Source organism: Delphinapterus leucas, chromosome 15 (genome assembly GCF_059928025.1).
Source record: "Delphinapterus leucas isolate spDelLeu-1000000601 "Yukka" chromosome 15, BTC_Dleu_Yukka2, whole genome shotgun sequence".
In the NCBI taxonomy this organism is placed as follows: Eukaryota; Metazoa; Chordata; class Mammalia; order Artiodactyla; family Monodontidae; genus Delphinapterus; species Delphinapterus leucas.
The window spans coordinates 50213009-50236371 of NC_143143.1; the positions used below are offsets into that span (position 1 = coordinate 50213009).

Consider the following 23363-nt stretch of genomic DNA (forward strand, 5'->3'; position numbering starts at 1 on the left):
CCCCAAATCTTTATATAAGAGCTTTCCAGTGTTTCTTTCTGTTTCCTCCTAATCTCAAGCCCAAACCTACCCTTTTCCATTCTACTGTCTCCACTCTTCCTTATGCCTCTTGTTGACACTAGGGGGCTCAGTCTTAGCATGACACCTGGTGTCCTTATGTGAACGCAGCTTCATCAGATTATGTTCCCTACTTTGAGATCTGGACATGTGCACTGTTGAACTGGAAATGGAATCTGGGACTTTTTGAACTGTCATTAAAGCTCTGGCACTTATAAAATCAAAGCTCATATTCATCATCTGGCTAACCTAAAATAACTATTCTTTTGCCCATTTCCTGATTCTGTTCCTACATCATCTCCACCTGACAAGCTCCTAACCATCCTTTAAGACTCAATTCAAATTCAACGGTTTTTTTTGGAGATTTTCCCATCCCCTGACCCTTGAAATCTTTCCTCATCTAACATGATTTAGCATTTGATGTGTGGCTTTCTTGGCAAATTATATTTTCATCTGAAGCTCACTGCCTTCTGTAGGCTGTGAGTTTCTTGGCAGTTGGGATGATGTCTTTCTCATCTTAATATGTCCTTTGATTCCTAGCACAATGCCTGAAATAAAGGTTCCTCTGAGGAATATCTGCTAGATTAAATTCTACCCTGTTATTTACTTACCTGTTGCTGGATTTTTGTCTTAGAAAATTAAGGGAAAATGTCTATCTACCAACGTCTGAATCCAAAGTCACGGTTTGAGTGTCTTGTTATGCCCTTCGCACTTCCTCGGTGTTTATTTCAGAGGAAGTGATAAGCCATGGAAACTTGTTGAATGCCACATGCTCACCTTCTCCATGATCCTGTCGATCTGGCGGTTCTGTGTATCGATCTCATTGCCCATATCCAGGGCCATGTGACGGAGGTTTCCAATGATGCCGCTCACCTGCTCCAGGTTTTCATCCATTTCATTTTCTCGGGCATCATTTGTTACCCTGGGCATCAAAGAACAGTTTTTAGAAGATAGGAAAAAACTCAAATACCAAGGACCCAAAGTTTAGGGAAAATCTGTAGACCTCTAGGTATCAACCCTATCCTTTTAAAATTTCTATTCTATACAAGAACACATGTTCGCTCTTGTACATTGGAAAATGATGTTTTAAAGTGTGTTATTGAACACTTACATTTCTATTTTTAAAGAAGGCATATTAAATAGATTAATTTATCTTCTTCTCTTGCTTCCACCAACACATCATCTCCTCCCTTCATACGTTTATCCCAATTTTCATTTTTTTAAGGGTAAAATCAGCTGGGAGGATTAGTTGGGAGGGCTCCAGGTCAGAGAATGGAACTAGTTAGAAACTGTATTTTTCTTTCTGAAGTGTCAGTCAAAATCTCCAAGACTCAAATTTAGAATGAAACAAAAGCTACTGTACTAAGTCAGAGAATTTCTCCACTCATCTTCTTCCCCATTTGGGACCAACATCAATGGGAAGAGTAACGAGAATGACAGTCTTCCCCTTAGTCCTGTTTGCTCCCAAGAATTCCAAAGGGAGTTACTTGTTCAAGATGATTTTTACTTGCTCGGATTTCAATGCTATTGGGTTTTTGGTGGCATTGTGAATGGGTGATTTCAAGGAAGAAAGCTGTGATAAAAGATTATTGTCTCAGTTTGAATGGGGAGGAAGGAGTTGGCTCTCAAAGTGCCTTATCCAAAGTGCCTTCCCATTTTTTTCATAGTTCAGCTTGAAAGTTAAGAAGGCACTAACTCTTTATTGTAAACGGTAGATACTTATTGCAGAATGTCTGGCTAACTAATATCTTTCTACAACAGATGGTGATGAGCTAAAATATGTTCAGAGGGGTTAAAATCCATCCCCCATGGTAAATCCCAATGCAGACTGCCCCTCTAAGGTTTTTAAAGCAGTCCAGGCCAGATAAAATTAAAGGGGAACTTCCTAGATTTCTTCTGTAGAAAAGAAGCTTATTTAAATGATCTTCAGCAGCTAAAGGCATACTTCTGGTTCCAGGATTCCCAGCCCTATTTGCACATTAGAATCACCTGAGGAGCTTTAAAAACTACTGATACCTGGATCTCATTTCTAGAAATTCTGATTCAATTGGTGTGGATTAAGTCCAGGCACTGATACTTTTTAAAAATTGCTCAGGTTATTCTAATGTGCAGCCAGGATTGAGGACCCCTGGTCTGGTTTCCCTTGGAGCAAATAGAAACATGAATAGAATTGTCATCTGTTATTTCTAGGTAGATAGCTAGATCTTTATACGCAAATGGCAGTGACATTTGAACCTGGTTGGTTGGCAGTCTCAGCTACGAAGGCCTGGGTATAGATGGCTGTACAAACAGCAACCCTGGTCATTGCTAAGTCCTAGTGTAGTAACCTGTAAAAACTTATAGTTTTTTTTCCTTTTCTTTTTAACAACAGGGATATTTGTTCTTATTATTATTTTCTGATCTCTTGAGAGTTTAATTCCGAGTTGGCAGGTCTGTGTGACTTGAGATTTTTTAATAGATGTTTAAGTTAGCTTTTGCTTCCAGATCTCAAAAGAAACGATTAATAAGAATTCAGGTCTGCTCATTATTCTCTATTTGTACCCCCAGATCTGTTCTCTGGCCTTCTTTGCTCTCTGCCCAGAGAGGCTGACCTCTCTACAACCTTATCACCCAGGTTCTCTTACTCTGCCTTCCAGTAGGCTTTGTCCAATGGCCAGTGAGAGAAACTCTGGAGGACAAGAGACTGAGGAGTTGGGGCATTTATTTCCCTTTCTAGTTTCCTGTTGGGTTTGACAGTGGCTGCATCTCAACCCACAGCCCCTGCCCATAGCCATAACTACAGTTGGGTTCTGGTGACAGCTCTCTCCTGTCCCTTCAGGATTCTTCCTGCTACTCCTAGTTCATAAGTGCTTTGCTATTCCTTATTATTGACCCTGCCCACACCTCTGTAAATAATCTCTTTCATAAGTTCTGTCCAATTAAACTCATGGAATGAGACACCTGTTTACTGCCACACTGATGCTGGATGTGGTCATGTGACTTGCTTTGTCCAATGTAATGTGGGCAAAGGCTTGATAAGTGCTTGCTCATCAGAGCCTGCCCCTTGGGTTGCTGCCACCACCGTGCAAGAAACCTCGGCTCTCCTGCTGGAGAGGCCACATAGAAAAGAATGGATGCCCCCTACCCACAGCCCCAGCCAACCACCAGACAAGCAAGGAGGGCCATCTTGGATCAGCCCTCACCCAGGTGCATGTAATGAGTGAGCCCAGGAGAGGCTTTTGGAAGACCTACTCAGCCAACATAGAGGTTCAGAAGTAGAAAAATGATTTTTTTTTTCTTGGCCTCTACACGTAGCCTGCGGGATCTTAGTTCCCCGACCAGGGATTGAAAGCAAGGAGTCCTAACCACTGGACCACCAGGGAACTCCTTAGTTGTTGTTTTAGAACCACTCAGTTTGGGGTGGTTTGTCACTCAAAAGTAGATAACTTACATAGCGCTGGCTGCACAAGGCTCACCTGCGGATGAAGCCACCACTGATGGCCATCTGCTCCCGTTCGTCCACCACACGAGCAGGCTGGCTGGCCACAACTCCATCCTGATTATTGCCCCAGGCTTTTTTGTAAGCATCGCTTGATTTAAGCCTATGCAAAAAAGAGGGTGAGTGACAAGCAAAGGGGGCAGAGCATCAAGCTCGCAACAACGGTTACCTCTTCAAGCTAAGAACTGAACCAAGCGAATGAGTTTTAATTCGAGGCATTAGAGAATACCGATATATCATAATCTGGACCCATAGATTTGGCCACCACCATGCCTCAGCTACTCAGGATTTCATTTCCAATCAAGTCAATTGCAATTGTCAAGATGGCAACCTTTGCCCGCGGATTGTTATTGTTTTGGTTTGTTTTTGTAGTTTAGTTGGATTTAAGACAAGGATTAAGGTAGTTAGAGGACATTCAGTTCTATTTCAATGACACAGTTATATTTTGAGACACAAAACACACAGAAAAAACATACTGGCAGACAGACACAAAACAAGACTGCCAAGTAGAGTGCGTACATCACACCACAGGAACACACTGTCATCAAGAAAAACATACTGGACCAAGTTTTTACACACCATCATGCAAAGATTCCCTGCTTAATTGCTTTCCCCCAACGCATGTGTGGAAAAAAGCATTCCCACTCTGCATGGAGAACATAAAGGATTGGTGGTTGGCCAAGCGTGATGGTCTGTGAGTTGCCTCTAGAATGATTTGAATTAGATAATATATCGGTACTTCCAAACAGTTACCATACATCCAGAATCGATGTACAAACCTTTGTCCACAGAGACAAAAAGTAAAAGAAGCGTAGTGAAATGAATGCAGGAAAATAGAAGAGAGAACAAGCCATCTAGCACCAAAAAGGGAAATCCCTCTACATCTTCTTCATGCACCAGCTACAGGCATGAGTAGAAAGTGAAGCATTCTCATTTAAGCCAAACTACTCCAGAAGTTGACCATTCTCAAAAAAGGCACCAGCAGGACAGTAATAGCCTTCATGAGGATTTGAAACGCAGTTCAATAGCTTCTTTGTTGGGCTGAGGGGCAGGATGGGAGTGGTTACAGACTCCTACTTCAAACTGTCCTGGGATGTGGTGGGGGAGAGTGGTCTGGAACTGGTGTGGTCTCCGTAGGCCATATTTCACTGAGCTGCCTTGGAGAAAAACTTAAAATCCAGGCATACCTGTTGTGCCCAATAGAAACATGTGCAGCATGTTTTGGTAGGTGTGTTGTAATTGAGCAATCAAAGATGTTTTTAGGTTCTTTGCATAGTAGAAACCACATGCTTTTTAGTCCAAGAACAGAACTTCCTTTGGTCCCACTTTTACATTTTCTATTATAAGACACCAGAATTTAACCTTTTTTTTCTTTTAGTGTAGGACCATAGCCATTTATTAAAACTGGCTCTAATACTAATATTTGAAGATTAGGGACCAAGAAACCTTGGAGACAAATTGGAAAATTATACAAATGGAATTTCAGCAACTCTCACAATCTAGTGTATAATACCACAGCCTTAGAGCAGTCAGAATTCACTGCTCTAAAGAACCAGGGGCCCACTTAGTGGGATAGGATCCAAAAACTAATTTAATGGAGTTTATAGAGTCTGGTTTTGTTGTTGTTGTTGTTTTTCAAATCCCAATCTCCTCCATCCTCACATTAACAGAAGTTACATGGACCTTGTGATGCTTTCTGCTATGTAAAAGGTCTGGTATACCATCTTTGGCAGAGTCAAGGGGGTGGGAAAGTTTGCGTTTCTGAACGAAGGCGAATCACTGCACCCACAATGCTGCACATAGACTCACATAACTGCCGGACATCTACCATAGTCCTTCGAAACATGCCGAGACAGGGCGAAGCCCTCAGAGAGTCCAGGGCACCACCAGCCACTGCGTTGTGACACATGGTTTTTAAAGCATTATTTACACACAATACGGAACACTTCAGTCAAGCTTTGAAGCTCAGTTAGGGTCTCTTGTGCAATAAGGAATTACTGCCAACCGGTATGTGGAATTCATAGGGGTCGTCATTTCATCCGAACATTAGAATTCATCCCAGGGAGGGAAGGGGGCCTGCCTCCACCTTTTCTCCACACACAGTTGATGGATGGGGAAAATGTACCTGTGAAATTCATCACAAAGCAGGTAGACATCTCACCTGGGGGCAAGTGGCCACTGAAAAGGATATACAGTTAAATCTTGACTAACTGGAATGCTTAGCAATGTCATTTTGGTGAATTATTGGACTTTCTTCATTAGCAGTGGGCCATGGCGGTACATTTTATTTTGAGGGTGATGGTTGAATATCTGTTAGATTCTTGAGCTACTCTCCTGCCTCAGAGTCTTAGGGCAGTGAACATGATCAAATCATTCCTTGGTTATGGTTTCTCTTGATGTGTCTGATGGCCTTTCCTCTGCAGCTCAGCTCTTACTGTTTGGTCCTATTGGATGTAGAAGTTATATAGAATGGAGACTGAGTGAAAGAATGCCAACTGCCTAGACTGACCTTAAAGAGAAACACTTTAAAATCCTTGATGGGATTTGTTCTCTCCTTGTTCATTTGTCTCTTTTTGTTAAAAGTGGAAAGGAGCAAAAGTATAAATACACTCAAGGGTTCCAGTTAGCTAGATTCCAGTTAATCAGGCTTTACTGTAGATCATTCTTTAAAAAAAGAAAAAATAAAAGTTTAAATTTATTTGTAAAATGAGCCCCTCCCCCTCCTAAACAGGAAGTGGGATATTTTAAATCAGCCTCAAAGTTTAAAGGATGTGAATGGTCATATAATCAGCTAGAAATGACATCAATTTCTATTCTAAAAGCTAGGATCAGGAGAGCTTTTAGGAAAAAGGCTTCTGTTCAAAGGGAAGTGGGAGGGGTGAAGGGGATCGGGTAACGGGTTTAATTTTCCAAATGCATGTTGGACAATCCGCTCATGCATTTTTTTTCCACTGCTAGTCAAAGGAGACTACCTTCCAGAACCCTTATTTTCAGGTTCCTTCTGTTGCAAACCTTTATAACCACATGTCACATTTCTGCTACATTCCAAAAAAGCATTGCAGAACCTTAATAGTTGAATGTTTTGTGATGTTGTGCATGCAAAATCTACACATTTCAACATTTCGGCCAGTGTACAGGGAGGTCTTCCAAGAGGAAGAATTGGAGAGGGATGGGTCCAATTTGGCTAAGGCTTGAGCACTTCTTGTTGAAGGACTCATTGCCTCTGAGTTGGGTGCAGCTGCGGCATCTACGGGCTAACCACTGACACGATTTGTCAACTGGTGGGCAGTTGAAAGGGTGAATTGCTGTCATACTCTCTAACTTATGAAATGCTTGTTTGGGCCAAATTAACTCTTATTTTTGCTTCTGAAAAATCAGACCTTGATACGTGTTTCTCATCTTCCCAACTTACCCACAGTCTTTTCTAAATCTGCAATTTTGGCTTTTGGGATTTAGAGAACATAAAATCCCTCTTTTATGGGATTTTATGTTCTCTAAAGCTCCTCTTTCTTGAGATTAGTCTCTGTCTCGAGGTACACGTTCTGGAAAATGTTGAAACGTTCATCAGTAAAAGTTGCTGACAGTGAAGCTTTCACTGTAGTATGCCTGATTTTTAATGCATCAACAGTAACTCCCACTAATATCATCTATGCTATGAGATGAATGCATTGGAGACGGTATTGATCTGTTCTGCATGCCACATACTCATCCTGCCTTTGCACCCAGCAGGAATGAGCTTGTCAAGGCTTGGAGATGGGCCTTGGGAAACCAAAGCTTCAGGCAGGCAGGCAGCACCTACTTGTTACAGGGACACACACAAAGCCCGCAGAATTTTCCTAGATCCGTCAAATTCTTTTCTGCTTCTTTCATGTCCTTATTGATTTGGTCCATCCCTTCCTCAATGCGTTCCAGTTGTTCTGATTAAACACAAGTATTTTATCCCCACAGAATGAAGCAGATGAAAAAGGACAAAGAAAAAAAAGACAAAACTTCAGACATTCACTTTGACATTAAAAAAGAAAAAAAAAAAAAAGAAAGAAAGAAAACTGGACGCCACAGATTAGAGCTGGTACCCAGTACCTACTTGTTACAAGGACATATGAAAAGGCCACAGCATTTCCCTAAATCTTTTAAATTTTTCTCAGCCTCCTTCATGTCTTGGTTGATATGGTTCATGCCTTCTTCGACACGATCGAGTTGTTCTGGTTAGGACAAAGGGATGACAGTGTGGAATGAATTTTTGGGGGGTTTCCAACAGAACATGAGAAATGTCTATGTGAAACGGAATTTGAAAAAGAAGGAGAGCTATTACAATGCATTGTCCGAGAGGATGCATTGCTGGAGTTGGCTGTTGCTCCCCTATGCAGCCAGGGGTGGAAGGAAATGAACAAAAATGATGCTCAAATAGTTTATAGTGCAGATATGATGGGATGGGGTAGGAAGGCCTGTTAGATTCTGAGGGTCCAGGAAAACAGCACAGCATATTCACTTACTCAGACACCAGTGAAACCCAAGAGAAAGAAAACAGCATGTTAGTTTATGTTTTAGGCATTCAGATGTAATGCTACTAGAGAAAGTGTCTGCTTCAACTTTAACAGGTCTCAGTCTTTTGGTTTTTAAGCATCCTCAACCAGCTAAGGGTAGAAAATAATCCACCTTCTTCTTTGGGAAAAATAACAACTGCAGTGATAACTATCACTGGATACCATACAGTTCTTCCCCCTAGCAGTGGCTCTCTAGTCAAAGGCAGGCCACGGACAGCTCTTGGTTTTGAAAACTCAATTAACACAAGCTCTAAGAAAAGCAACATCAGCATGGCAATGTTATAGGTAGTGGAACATTTAAATTCCTTTTATCCTATGACTTCCTTGTAATGAAAGCTTTGGAAGGCATTTCACTTCTCTGCCCCTGATTTCCCATTCTCCACAATGGGAAATGCTAGACCCCAACCCCAGGCAGAGCATGGGAAAAATGAATGCCTGGGTCTCTGGAGGAAGGTGATGGATTGGAACATAAAACATTACCAAGTCATCACTGCCAGGAAAGCTGACCTTAGTATACCTAAGACATAGATCAATACCCATAAAAATGAATCATACTTCTAGGTCACCAGGGTAACATACACCAACTTGATTAATTTTTCAAAAGTTGTGTCATCAAACTGAGTAAACTATAAGTTCCATGAAGGGATTTTTAAAACAGCTTTTAAGACCATTAAGACAGCAATGGGATGTCTTGGCTGTATATTTACAAAACCTAATTACATTTCTATTCCTCCTTTCATCTATATTTTCATGCATGCATGCCTACACCTCTGGGAAGGAAGGCATGATTATAATAAAACTGGTAAATACATTTCCAGTCTAAGGGCATACATAATCACTTAAAAACAATTTCACATTAAATTGTCATTCCAGTCGAAATTGTCATTCCAGAAAACTAAGCTAGGTTCACTAGTGGCCCAAACTGGAGAGACTATCCATTTGGAAAATAAGAGCCTATTATGTTCTCTTTTGTGGGGCTGAGGAATAGAATTCAGCTTATTAAGAATCTGCTATCTCTGCTCTGCTTTTCAAATGACAGGGGAAAACAAAATGTTTATCCAGCATAGGCTAGACGGAGGAAATAAAGGTGCAGTGCTGGCAAACTTTTGCTGAATAAATATAGGTACAGTAATAGCTTAAGAAAAATCTCTAAAGGGGCTAAAAAACAAATGGATGGCAATTCTTTACAAACCAAGGAATTCTGTACTTTTCTGAAGACATCATTCCAGTTTCCTTTAAGGAATGCAATAAATTAGTCTGTAGATCAAATTAACTATCAAATGAGGAGATTGGTTGGGGGGAAAGGAGCCCAATATCCTCAAAACAAGAACTATGTTAAGTACAGACAGAATAGGGACGCCAAACTCCAATCGAGGAATTGCTAATGGCTTCCTGGAGAGCTGGGTTGAGATGAGATTGAAGCATCTGGGTTCAGAGGGAAAACTTGCTGGACTCAACTAATGACAGCTGACATATGCGCAGGTTATGGCATGGGGACACACCTTCAGGTGTTTGCCTTTCCTAAGGAATTTCTCTTGAGTTAATATTTTCAGCTAAGATAACTTTCTGACATTTCAAGATCCCCACCCACTGTGTCTCCAGGGATTAGAAAATAACATAAATAAAAGTGAACTGGCCCACAAGTGTTGAATTTCTGAACCAGAGAATTCAAATTAAAAGATAAAAACAAACAGGCAGGTCCAAATCCCTATTTCTGAGAGCGGGGTTCGGCTATGGTTTGCCAGTTTGTTCAGCAAAGATCATAGCAAATAGGAATTCTGGAGTTCTTTCAGAAAAGTTGATTCAGAAAACTATTTTATTGCTCCAATACTGGTTGAATGTTTCGTTATACACAATTATAAGTCAAATCCTTAGTTAAAAAAATATTGTGGGACTTCCCTGGGGTTCCAGTGGTTAAGACTCCACCGCTTCCATTGCAGGGGACACAGGTTTGATCCCTGGTCAGGGAACTAAGATCCAGCATGCCTCATGGCATGGCCATAAATAAAAAAATAAACAAAAAATTAAAAAGTAAATAAAAATATTTTAAAAGAAATTAAAAAATATTGTGGAACCATTTTGTCACAGATATTCTGACAATAATATTAATTTTTTTCTTTTTTTTGGTTCCCTCTTTGAATGTGAATGCTATAAAGGCAGGGATTTTTGCCTGTTTTATTCAGTGCTATGGCACATAGCAGGAGCTCACAATAATGTCAATTTTAAGAGTGTTACTGAGTTACGTTTGTGGATATGTTTGGTGTATTGGGACTTCACAGCACTTAAATGATTTCTGTGAAGATTTTCCTCAGGAAATGCTTGAAAGCAATCAATATCGTCATTCCATTCTGGCGTAGACAGCAGGATCTGAGAAGCTGATGCAATGCAGTGTCTAGGGTTGACTGCTCCTTACCTCCCTAAACTTACTTTCTGGCTATTTTCTGTTTACTCTTGGAGACTGGGAGGGGAATAAGATTTGGGATTGGGGAGGTATTCCAGTACATCACACTATATGTTGGGGCAAGAGCTTGTTCTTCCTTTTGCTATGATATTTGGATGACTGGTTATTTGTAATGGATCCACCAATGGCAGGATGCTCAGGGATCTAAGTTTAGACATCTTTTCTACTAATATTACGTAAGTAAAGCAGCATGGGGCCGTTAGAATCCTCAATCTAGTAAAAAAAGAAACAGTAGAGGAATAGCAAGAGGTCAATGCTATTGATTGACCCAATGTGCAAGCCTTCATGAGTGTAACCAGTTACAAGATACTGCCTACATGATTTTCATTTTCCTTAGAATTGATGACCATATGGAAATTCATTTAAATAAATTTAAATAGCCACGTGACTAGGGGCTACCATATTGGGCAATGCAGCTTTAGTCATTCAGAAGAGATATTGGTGAGTGGACTTTAGCAAGAGGGATGTTTTCACAAATTTTACCCTGTAGTGCCATGAACCCTTTAAGAAAGTTGGCAGGCTCTGTGGATGAGGGTTTACTTTTCCCTTACTCTGCCAGGCACTGGTCAAAGATTTCACTGTTTAGTTTGTAGCCGTTCCCATGGGATTGTCCCAAGAGCAGCATTTTCAGCATCAAAACAAACATATAACCCAGCAAAGACCAACAAAGGGAACAAGAGATATGGAAGTGAAAGGTTAAATCATCCCACATTAGGGCTAGGGGTTTTTCATGGGGATTTCTCTTGGAGACAAGAAAAGTCCAAGGACGTAGGACATTTCAGGGCCATCTGTCATGCTCAGTGCTCCTTGGTGTCTCCTGACACCTGGGTGTAAAACAAGAATCCCATAAGTAATTTCCTAGCACAACCATTTAGCAGGACAACCTGGATTGGCTCTTTAGGCGGATGGCTGTTTCTTGAGACTTCTGTGCAGTTGCAGTCAACACTTTTGGTGTTCAGGCAAAGACAAAATTAGTAGAGCATAACTGGAGAGAAATTTTAAAGCAGTTACTGATCTAAACAACTAAACACAGCATATGCAGTGTCAAAATGCATTTACAATGGCAGTAAAGATAGCTGTTGACTCATCAGTCATTTCAAAAGTTCTAATCTCTTCTTACAGTATAAATGGAACATGTAGCATTTAAGACCAGGCAGAAGCTACCCACTTTTGAGGGTTTACAGTTGCATGCTTCTCATCAGTATCAATTATTCACCACGCATCTGGTAAAACCCAGGTTATCCTAGGAAATATGTTCAACCAAGAAGTTAGCATTTATTGCTGTGTGGCCACAATTGAAATGTCTTAGCTGAGAACATTAACTATCTTGTGGGGGCAATCTGCAATTTTACTTCGTTTCTCAGAGAATAATGTAAAGATGTTCCTGGGAATCATTTGTGTTTAAGAATAATATATTTTTGTATTATATTGGAGATTCTGGCAAATTTTTCCTGTAGATTTTCTTCATCAAAGTACAATGAAATTTGAAACTCAATATCTTATTCACTTTCTTTTTGACTTCAGATTTGTATATATTATTTTTTCATGTCAATGCTTTATAATTAGGGGAGAAAATGGTATTCTCCTGAACCTTTCTCAAACTTTTTCTCCTATTGCAATGCTCCTTTTCTACTCCCTTCACATGCAAATTATTAACTAAAAGAGTTAATAAGATAGAACTTCTTATTACCTGAGTATATATGTATCAATTTAGCTCTGCAAATGAGGTACCACTCTTCTGTATGGGCACCTGCTGCCTAATTAAATACATTTTTTAAAAAAGCAATGATTTGCTGTGTCCTGAGTTTCAAAGTCTGGGACATTGTTATACACATCAAGCCAGCAAGTCTTATGATTTATAGCAAATTCATCTGGAGAGTTCTGAAGACGGCCACAGCTATTGTAATTCCTTCAAAATACAACTCCACTAGGCTCCATTATTTTTGTATTAATTTTGACAATTTATATTTTAAAAATGGGGGGAGAAGTGTTGGGATTGATGTTCAATTGTTTTTTTAAAAAAATTTTCTTCCGATTTAAAAAAATTAGTTGGTGTATATTTATTGGAAAAGTTCAATACAAATAAATAATATAGAAACAAAAGTCTTTATATAGCAGCCATGAGGGTATACCCCTCAGATCTCCCTTCAAGAGGGACCCTGTAGTTAGCTGACACCTCCAGCTGTTGCACCTATGGGATCTACCACATTTACATGGAAGCCATCCATGCCCTCCCTGGGATGCTTCTAGCCAACAGCTGAGCACAATTTACTAGAGCGGAGGCATCCCTGCCCGTCACAGGACTACTCCATTGGGTTGTCTTTGCTCCTGGGCTGCCTATCAGTCTGGCTGAGACTTTCTCAGAGCAGCACTACAGAATGAGACTCTTCCTACCCAATCCTCCTTCTGCCCCCCTCTCCTCTCACAAGTGTCAAGCCCGCATCACAGTCCAAAGGCTCTCCCCGCCTACTCCTGCTTCCTCTCCCCTTCACCCATCGCAGACATTTCCTTAAGAAGTCTCACACACTTCTAATTGATTCTTAGCAGTTGCTTCCCAGAGGACCCCAAATAATACACCTTCCTTCAGTCCCTCCCTGCCCCTGCTGTAACTCTTCAGAAGTCAGTAAAAATTGACCTCATATATTGTAAAGGTTGCAGAACATTTTATGCAGAATTTCTTTCCTGGCCATATCATAATTGATTTGGTCAGTCTCCCCACTGACAGACATTTAGTTTCCAGTTTTACACCATTACAGGTAAGGCGTGTATATTTTTCTTCACGGAGTTGTCAGTGAATATCTATCTGCAGCATATAATTCTATGAGTGGAATATCTTGGTCAAAGATGGGTAAACATCAAAATTTGGAGATATCATCAAATTACTCTTAAACTTTGTACCGATCAACAGTGTCCATCTGTAGATTGAGAGTTTCTGTTTTCCCAACATATTCACAGCATTGACTGTTATCAATTAAAAGAAGTTGTGCCAATCTGCTAAAGAGTGGCATCTCATTACTGTTGTTGGGTGAAGCATGGTTTCATTTGTCTACTTGTAAACTGATGATTTACATATTACATCCATTTTTTCTTGTATGTTGTTGTCCTTTTCTTTGATAAAATGCAAGGTCTCTCTGTATTTTAGGGAAATGCCTTATGTCTGTTATCCGTAAGGCAGTTTCCCGCCCCGTCCCCCCCTCCCCAGTTTGAGGTTTATTCTTGGAGTTTGTTTATGGTGTTCCATGTTGTAAAAAATTTTATATTTTTATCTTTGACAAAAAATTTCTCATGATTGCTAAGAGTTTTCTCATGTCTTTGTAAGATATACATAAAGAGAAAAAATTCTGCTAAATCTGATTATTATGATAAGAATTCAGAATGGAATCCGGTAACTAACTTGTGGCTAGAATTAAATAAATCATTGCTGTATGATTGTATGTATAAATCAAAGAAAAAAATTTTGGTATTACCCTTCTAGGTTCCACTGTAGACTAAATATGCTATACTAAAATGTTGGCACTCTGATGTTCACTGCTTCTAGTATTTCTGTAATAATTAAAAGAAAAAGTTCAAATATTTTAAGTGGTTCAATTTTCCACTTTACAATGATTTCCCTCAGTTTATGTCCTGTTAAAAACAGCTTCCAGTTATTCAAGGAATTCTCATAATGACTTGGAAATCAATATTGCCAGATGCTGAATTAGGATGGTCAAAAGAAATGGACAATATGGTATACTATTCTCTCATTCTATTTAGGAATTATCACATCAAATTTATGGGAAAGATTGGGGATGAGGAGGAGAATTCTCAAACTCTCCAAAATCCTATCATTAAAAATTCAAACAAATGACTTCTGCCTTCAAAATTCTATTACCCCAACACATATAACAGGGCGTGTAGTACCATTTATTCAACCATGAAGATCTCAACATTTCCATACATTTACCAATCTTTTCAACAGAAAAAGGAGAAAAAAAGCAAGATTTAAAACTGTAGAACTCTTACACACATATATGGGCATAACACACATCAATGACCACCTGTAGATGCACAAATCATTTTTTAATGGACTTTATTCCATTAAAAATGAGGAATTGTTCTTACTGAAGAAATCTGAACTTACCTCCTTGTTCATCCAACATAACCAAAGTCCTGATACCAGCATCTTTACTCTACATTCCAATAATGGTAGCAAAGTGGAAAAAGAGTTAGAGAGAGAAAAGAGAGAAAGAGAAATCAGTAAGCGGACAATTAGCCCTAGATATGGAAAATGAAGAAGGACCAAAGGAAAAAGAGGGAGGAAATATGGCGGAGATATTAGGGGCTGGGGAGGAACTCAGAGAGGTGGGTCACCTGTGGACTTGCTTCATCAGTGATTCTCAGATAGAAGAGGGGGATGTAGCTCAGTCTCCATGGGGTGGGGCTCGGGATGGGGCTTGGCATGGACTTGAAATACACATACTTAATATTATAGTGTGATTTTATATCTGGAAAATAAAAATGCCTATAGTTTTTGTAACACCAACCACAGAAAGCAAATCTTTCAAAATCTTCAAGACTAAATCTTCTCTGGCATGATAGATCAGAAAGTTTCCCTAGGTGAATTGGGGAGGGGTGCCCTACTGAAAAGATGTGTAAGAATCTTGGGAGTGGTGGTGAGATTTTTAGGTTTATCAAAAAAGATGACAGCTTCACAAAGGTTGAGAAACATAGCTCAAAAGGAAATTCAATCTTCCATTTCTTTCTCTATGGAGAGAAGTTCTGCAAGATTTAGAAAAGGGAATGACAGATGAGAAATAAGGGCTTCTTCTAATGAAAACTGAAATTCTACACAATAATATGGTGTGAGAAAATAATTCATCCACAAGTTTTACTGCAGTTTTTTTGTTCACCCCTTATGATCTAAATAAACCAAACAGCCCTGAACTATTTAGTGGAGGGGAGTGGGAGTTGGTGGGTGGGAAAAAAGGAGCAGAGATATTTGCATTGTTCATAATCATCATTTCCAGGAACTAGTTATGTAAAGACCTTCCGTTTTATAGGGTGATTATTAATAGATATTAAATGGCAGTGCTTACAGTTTGGATTAATTGTTTTTTCAAGAAAAGCTCATGGTGGTACCTAGAATAAATTCTAAAATACATCTCTCATGGCCCCATTTATTTTCGACTGACTTACATTAACCTAAGAGAGAGATGTTAGTGGAGGTCAACAAAAGTGTTTTGTTTTGTTTTTTTAACAGTATTTCAACAATTTAATTCCAATAGTGCTTTCAAAAATAAAATAAAACACTGAAAATTATTTCTGTGAGCTTTTATAAGCTCACCATTTCAGAGAACGTGTGCAGTTAACTCTCGCAGACAGAAAAGCCTATTATGCTTGTTTTTAAAAAATTGAATGAAAGATTCTTTAAGTTGTATGGTGCTTTATAATTTTCAAAACTTTCACATACATGATTTCATGTAATCATATAAGAACCCCTTTTTTACCCCTACACCTCTATGGCCCCTTCCCCCTTCCCTCTCCCCACTGGTAACAACTAGTTTGTTCTCTATATCTGTAAGTCTGCTACTTTTCTGTTTTAGTCACTAGTTTGTTGTGTTTTTTAGATTCCACAGATAAGATATCATACAGTATTTGTCTTTGTCTGTCTGACTTATTTCATTTGACATAATACCCTCCAAGTCCATCCATGTTGCTGCAAATGGCGAAATTTCATTCTTTTTTATGGGCTGAATAGTATTCCGTTGTATATGTATACCACAGCTTCTTTAACCATTCATCTCTTGATGGACACTTAGGTCATTTCCATACCTTGGCAATTGTAAATAATGCTGCTATGAACACTGGGGTGCATGTATCTTTTCAAATTAGTGGTTGAACACATTTTGATAAGTTTTAGTTGCAAAGTCAGGATGTAGTTTGGAGAGTGATGGCTCAGGATGACTTCAGGAGTCATTGACAGCACAGATTCTGGAGCTAGACTCTGCCTTGGAATCCTGGTTATTTTCTTTCCTGGCTGCAGGACCTCGGGCAAATGTCTTAATTGCTCTGTGCCTCAGTTCTCTCATTTGTAATACAGCAATCATAATAGTTCATACTTCATTGAGTTCTTATGTGAATTCAATGAATTAATAGGCGGCACATGTTAGAACGGTGCCTGGCCTATAGTTAGCCTTACACCAGGGTTAATAAAATAAATACCTTGACAAAATGCATCTATAGCAGGATATCTGGGCAAACTAAAATATCATCATTACAGACTACCACCAGAAGTTTCTAGACCACTGCTCAAACTTTAACGTGTATATGAATTCCCTGCATAGAAAACATCTTGTTAAAATATAGATCCTGATTCAGTAGGACTGGGGTAGAGACTGAGATTTTTCATTTTGAACAAGATCGGCGATGCTGGCTGGTGCAGGGTCATACATTGAGCAGCAAGATTCTAGACCCCACAAGACATTTCAAAATCTTGTTCTTCAATGTGTTATAAATGGACATTGGTCTACACTAGACTGTATTTTAACAATTTCTATGCCCCTTTTCTGCAAATTTTAGCCATTGTTTATGAGAGGAAATTGTAAAAAGCAGATGGCTCATTCAGGCATATGGATGTGACAATGCAAGTTCCAGTGAGGATGGAGTCATCTCAGAGAGCATCTTCTTCTCTAAGGACCCAACTCAAGGCTATGCACGAGGTTTCTGTTCTGTTCTATTTGGGATGGAGGGTGAGAAACAGGTGAGTGACTTCAGTTTAGTCAGTTCAACTCTCATCTGTTGACCCTTTCTGCTCTACCCATTTATTTTATATAATAAATAAAATAAAGTATAATTTCCTCTGCAAGTATAATTTCCTCTTTGTTCAATTTGGTGCTAAATGTTTCAGTGCTGGAATGATTCACAGAACCACCAAGAGTTTGCCCCAATTTGGGAGAACAGAAGCAGTGAGCACAGGTCAGAGAGTCAGGAATGCTAGATTATGTTCTTAGCTCAGCCAGTTAATAGTCTTGAGATTGGGGAAGAGTCACTTGACCTTTCAGGATGCTTTCCCATATTTAAGATAAGGATAGAGATGCTAAATAAGATTGGGTAGTTGCTAGGATGGTTCATTCACTCACTCGTTCATTAGTTTGTTCATTCATTCATTCATTCATTCATTCACTAAATGGTTATTGTGCTTCCACTCTGCCCCAGGCACTAAGGTAAGGGCCAGACAAATGCCTGGCTTCTAAACTGTGCTTCACAGAATGATAAACAGTTTGGTCAAGTGAACAGAGCTGGCATCTGGGAGTCAGTAATTCTGAATTCTAGACTTATCTTTTCAGTTCTATTGCTCTAGAGTCATCTGTTCTGTGTCTCAGCTTTCCCAGCTGTCAGATGGGGACAGAAACAGCTCCCTCACTTCCCAAGATTTATAAAGACAAAATAAGCTACAGAACCTAAAAGCTTCTACAGGTTCAACTCCACTGGAGGCCATGATTCAAAAACTGAGATAAAGGATTTCATTTGTGTGGAATCTGTCAGTTTAGGATGAGCTGCTATGTTTGTTTTCTTAGATCCTTTTTTTGTGGAATTCTCAAAAAATTTTTAAATATTGTGGGAGTTGCTGGTGTAAGGGAAATGCTGTAAGAATTCACACTCTGGAATCAGGTAGATCTGAGTTTGAATTTCATCTCTGTCTTTTGTGGCTGTGTGTCTCAAGCAAGTTTCTTAACCACTGTGGACTTCAATTTCCTCCTTGGTAAAATGGAAAGCAAAGCAGTAGAAAAAGTGACTGCAGGGATTAAATTAGATAATAAACTCTGAGCACAGTTGCTGGCATATAGTAGGTTCTCAATAAATAGTAGAACTTATATTTGGCTCCACTTTTTGCTGACAACTTTTATCAAAACAACTGGGTGGTCCTTTGGAGGAACTAGGAGGGCAAGAGAGAAGGACAGGGATGGGACGATATCTTGGGGGAGGCAGAATGTTACTTTCTCTGATTCCTTAATGAGTATTATGTTTTAATAGCTAGGAGGGAGAGGAGGTTGTTCTATTTTTGTCTTAGCTCAATTCCTGGTTCCTGTTCAAGATCCCTGGGAAACTTGTCTAACTGTGAACAGGGGGAGTTGGAGATGTCAGTGATTTTTAAAAATATATTTATTTATTTACTTATTTTGCTGCACTGGGTCTTAGTTGCGGTGCATGGGATCTGCGTTGCAGCACGCGGGCTTGGGCTCTTCGTTGTGGCACATGGGCTTCTCTCTAGTTGCAGCACTCAGGCTCTCTAGTTGTGGTGCGTGGGCTCCATAGTGCGTAGGCACGGTAGCTTCGGCACGTGGGCTTAGTTGCCCCATGGCATGAGGCATCTTAGCTCCCCAACCAGCGATTGAACCCACATCCCCTTCATTGGAAGGCAGATTCTTAACCACTGGACCACCAGGGAAGTCCCTGATTTTTTTTTCATTTCTTTCATTTTACTTTTTATTTCTCTATTCTTATTTTTTTTCTTGCTGATGATCTAAGACCATGTTTATAGAACATTTTAAAGTCTTTTGTCATCCCGCAATGTTTTTCCCAAAGTCCAATACACCTGAGCTAAAACTAGGCCAGTCCAGACACTCTCTTAACCGCGAGAGTTCCAAAAGATCCCTACAACTGCCTACCTGAAAACAACTGCTCAGCCTGAATTTTCCACCTTTAGTACAAAGTCTGGCATAACAAAGACATAGCTTTAGAATGCTTATTTTCTTCTTGTGGCCAATGTGTTTCAAAAGATAAGTTGGAATGAAAAGAAAAGATGCTGAAACACCCATAAATGTTGGGGAGCCCTCAGTAACCACCACTGCGTGAAAGCTCTGTGTGGGGCTTTTGGATCAGCCTGCCCTAGGGCAGTGTGGCTTTTCCTGGCTTTGTTCTATAGCCCAAGGCATTAACATGTAGAGCTCATTTCCTGCAGTTAGTATTAGCAGAGTTAACTTTTTTGTCTGGAATCAAATAGTATTCATGACTCTCCCTCTAGAATTCATTGTCCCTTCCTCTGTGCTCCTGAGGCAGGTGTGGCCTTGAATTTGGAGAGCTATTTTCATATCTGTTTTTCTACATGATATCAATTTTGATCTTCCACCTCCAGCATCAGGCACTCCATAAATATTTGCTGAAATGCATCCATCAAAAGAGCCAGTTCCCAGGCCCAGGCTGGGAACCAAGTGTTACGTGATTTCTAATCTTTTTATGTGTGTATGGTATTCAGCTTTTCTGAACTTTCTCTACTGATCTCTGTGTAACTTTACATTGTCCTTGATACACTGATGATGGCTTCTATTAAAAACCAAGCTTCCATGCCTTCCACTCTGTTACACCGTAAAGTCCATGAGGGATGGCACAAAGTCCTATACATTCCACTGAAAGTGGGATTGTTTGCCTCAGGGAAACTTCACAAGTTGAGTAACCTTTCCTGTCTTTGAGACTGAATTTCAATAAGCATTCAGCTCAATTCAAATTATATGGCACTGATGGACTTTGGGATCATGGGCAAGATCCTAGTATTTCAATGCTCAGATTTTCCAAATGATTTCTGCCCTTGATGAATATTTAATGCTGATTCTCTTTAAAGAGAATTTCCTTCCTGATTGAAAGCAGAATATCATCTGACTGGCCAATGCCCTAGACATAAGGGATGTTTGACCATCAACATAAGATAACCCAGGAGGATGTAAGAGCAATCAATCTAGTCTAATAATGCCTTACTCATAATTTCCTAAGGATGGAAAGTCTAATAGCCTCCTCTCATTTGTTAGAGGTAGGAGACAGCATCCATCTGTTTCACCCCCTGTTCTAACATGCAACTTCATGCTTGATGGAGAAACACTTTAGGAAAAACAAAAATGTAATATTTGAGAATCCTACTTCAATTAATAGAGCTTTTGAGATTTTTTTTTTCCAGAATAAATTAGAGCAGACACTCCTTTTCCAAGACTGGCCAACGTTGCCTGCAATTTAAGACACAGAAAAAGAAGTCTCTGCGGCCCAAAGACTCTGATGGGGGAGGGGCTAGTTGGGAAAAGTGTGTTGGATGCATTCCTCCATCACTTTCTGTGCTCTAGGCAGTTTCAACATTGCACAGGTGGGCAAACTGGTGATAGATTTTGCAGTTTAGAAACTCCCTTCACATGTGCACACACACAAATGAAAATGAAATATGAGCTTGGAGGCCATGGTTGAAGGTCATAAACACGAATCAAGATAATGATGTCAGCTGACTTCTGGGCTCCCTTCCTTCCTGTCACGGTGAGAGCTCATGTGTGGATGTTACTCAGATTTGTTCCTTTCACTTGTTCTCATGACAAGATGAGGGGCAACATGTGGATTCTGAAAGCCTCACCGACACTAGTAGATTTAGAATATCTGCCTCCTTTTTGGTCCTCAAGTACTTCTGCATGAGTCCCAGGACAGCACAAAGAAAACATTTCTCTTCATTAAGAGAGTGAAGGTTGCTTTCCTGTGCTGCTGAGGGCCCCTTGCTGGCCCACCTCCTGTGAGGGCCAATTTGTGCTACGCTGCAGGCTCAAACTGTCATTTTTCATGATAATAGATCTCCTTCAGTGGAGCCCCTACCCTTCCCAGGGGTCCTCTGGGCTCTTGGTTGCCACCTTCTCCTCCCCCTCCTGTGGCAATTCACAGTTAACTATATTCCATTCTTAGCTGAGAAGCTGAAGCTGCAGAAGTAAGGGAAAATGTTGGCTTCCATAGTGTAAGAGGCGGCTGCCCTTCCTTTTAGCCTTATAAAATGGACACTTTTCTCCTTTCATGTCATTGCAAAAGCAATTTACAGTAGCATGAGGCAAGTAGGCTCATTTGATCATTCTGCCAGAAAACCCCCAAGATCTCTAAAGATGATAACCACACATGAATTTATACATTGATAAGCATTTTCAAAGCATAGATACAACAGCATCTCACTGAATAAAAATGATTAGACTTGTTTTATTCAGTTAAGATAAATATAGCTCATCCCATTCTTTTTCCACTTCATCTCTCCCAACGGACAAGTTCAATTAATCCATTTATTCTTCCTGGTTGACTGCCGCTCTCCCAAATTGGAATAAATGAGGTTTATTGCAAATGCCCTTTTGGTTCCATTATTGCTGTCTGCCCTATTTCACCCATTTAAAAATAGTCACGGATTCATTAACCATGTCTTGAAAATGGATGTTAAATCCAGAGTCAGGAATATAAAAGAGCTTCTATATTTACATGACTAGATTTGATGTTTCCCTTTATTAAAGGATTTTCCTATTACTTCATGAATTTTAGTGCCCGACTATAAATGTAACAATTTCTGAAAATTATGCCTCTCTGGGTACATATTTTTTAAAGTGATATATGTAGCTAGATTTAAAACAGGAGGCCAAGATTAGATGTAATTTAGAGGCGTCAAAATCAGTACAAATGAGGATTTTATGTAGATAATTCTTTCGTATATTAAAAAATCATTCTGATTTGTTTTTGTGATTTCTTGGGAACATTTATATACTTGGAAATACCACCCTCTTCTGCTTCCGAGACTAGGAAGATAGGCTGGGCTGGAGGGAGAGTGAATACTTTGATGGCTACCTGGCAACTTAAATATAGCATCTCTCTCATTATATGGCTTTCTGGTAGCTACATTCACACTGGAATCAATGGGACAGTGGTCTAGGGAAAGGCAAAGGGTCTAGGCAAAGAATATGTCAGCCAAAGGGATTAGTTCATCTTAAAATATAGCCACTGCTTACCTCTTCAACCAGTTGTAGCATACGACGGGTGCTTTCCAGCGACTAAGATAAAAAGCATAAATATTATGAGTGCAGGATCCAGAGTTCTTGGAATATCAGAAAAACTTTCTTCACTTGGGAAATATAAAGGGTTGTTATCACATGTTCTTTGAAGTTTGTAACTGAACCACAATTTCAATCTCTTTCCTATCAGGCTTTCTACATAATGAGATTCCCTAAAGCAATTACATTAAAGCTGATTGTCATAAAATCAAAACCAGACGAAGTTGATTTTGATATCAAAGACAAAGTAAGCTCGAAAAGGTAATTTTGCATGTGCAGGAGGCATGAAAAATTATCTCGAATACTCAGAGGACTAATTTGGCCTCCCTGGACCAGGAATATTGAATTTTAAAGGCAAATATCATTTGTCATGAATTGAGATGAATCTAACATCGATTTTCTTATAAGGCTCCTAGAAACACAATTGGAAGTTCTTATCAGTACAAATTAAGTTGTTGCCCTAGGGTGGAAAAAAAATCAAACGTGTTTGAAACAACAAGTCTATAGGAGAAAGCTATAATAATTATCTTCATCCTTAGATAAGAAAAAATGAATTCAGCCCTGGCCCCTTGGACACAGTGCGGTCACTTTTTTCTAAGTTCCTTTTAAATTACTAGAATCCAGCAACCAGTGTGATTTCTCAAAAGCTGTGCTTTTCAATGGCAAACTTATTTTGGACAAGAGTTTGCAGGTACATGAAGCATGTTCACTTTCCTGGAAGCACTGTCAGCAGGCTGCTTTTTGAAATAGAATGGCTGTAAGCAGAGGTATGCCGGTAAATGTTAACAATGGGCTCTCCAGAAAAAAGATGTGTGTGTGTGTGTATTATTTTAATGATATAAAGGATGACTACCATAAAATTTATAAATAATAATAAAATACACAACACCTTATTTCAAATTCTGTATAGCCAATCGATTTTCACAGAAAGCTTTTGTTGATTTTTGCTGAACTCTTGTGTCCACAGCTAAGCACGCATAAAACAAGAGCAGCTCTGGCATGAACGCTGGTGGATATTTTCA

General features: G+C 39.6%; 1 protein-coding gene across 2 annotated transcripts in view; it reads right to left on the reverse strand.

Moving 5' to 3' along the window:
* The window catches only part of SNAP25 (synaptosome associated protein 25), a 36888-nt gene that overhangs the window by 12012 nt on the left and 1513 nt on the right, over positions 1-23363 (reverse strand). Inside the window, exons 2-6 of one of the 2 annotated variants that reach the window (XM_022556455.2) lie at positions 22300-22341; positions 14661-14709; positions 7335-7452; positions 3513-3638; positions 835-979 (exon numbers count right to left, since the gene is read on the reverse strand). In XM_022556455.2, the coding sequence (XP_022412163.1) occupies positions 835-979; positions 3513-3638; positions 7335-7452; positions 14661-14709; positions 22300-22341 (480 nt within the window). Of the gene's footprint in view, positions 1-834; positions 980-3512; positions 3639-7334; positions 7453-7619; positions 7738-14660; positions 14710-22299; positions 22342-23363 lie in introns of both variants that reach the window. The other variant, XM_022556456.2, reaches the window with a different exon arrangement.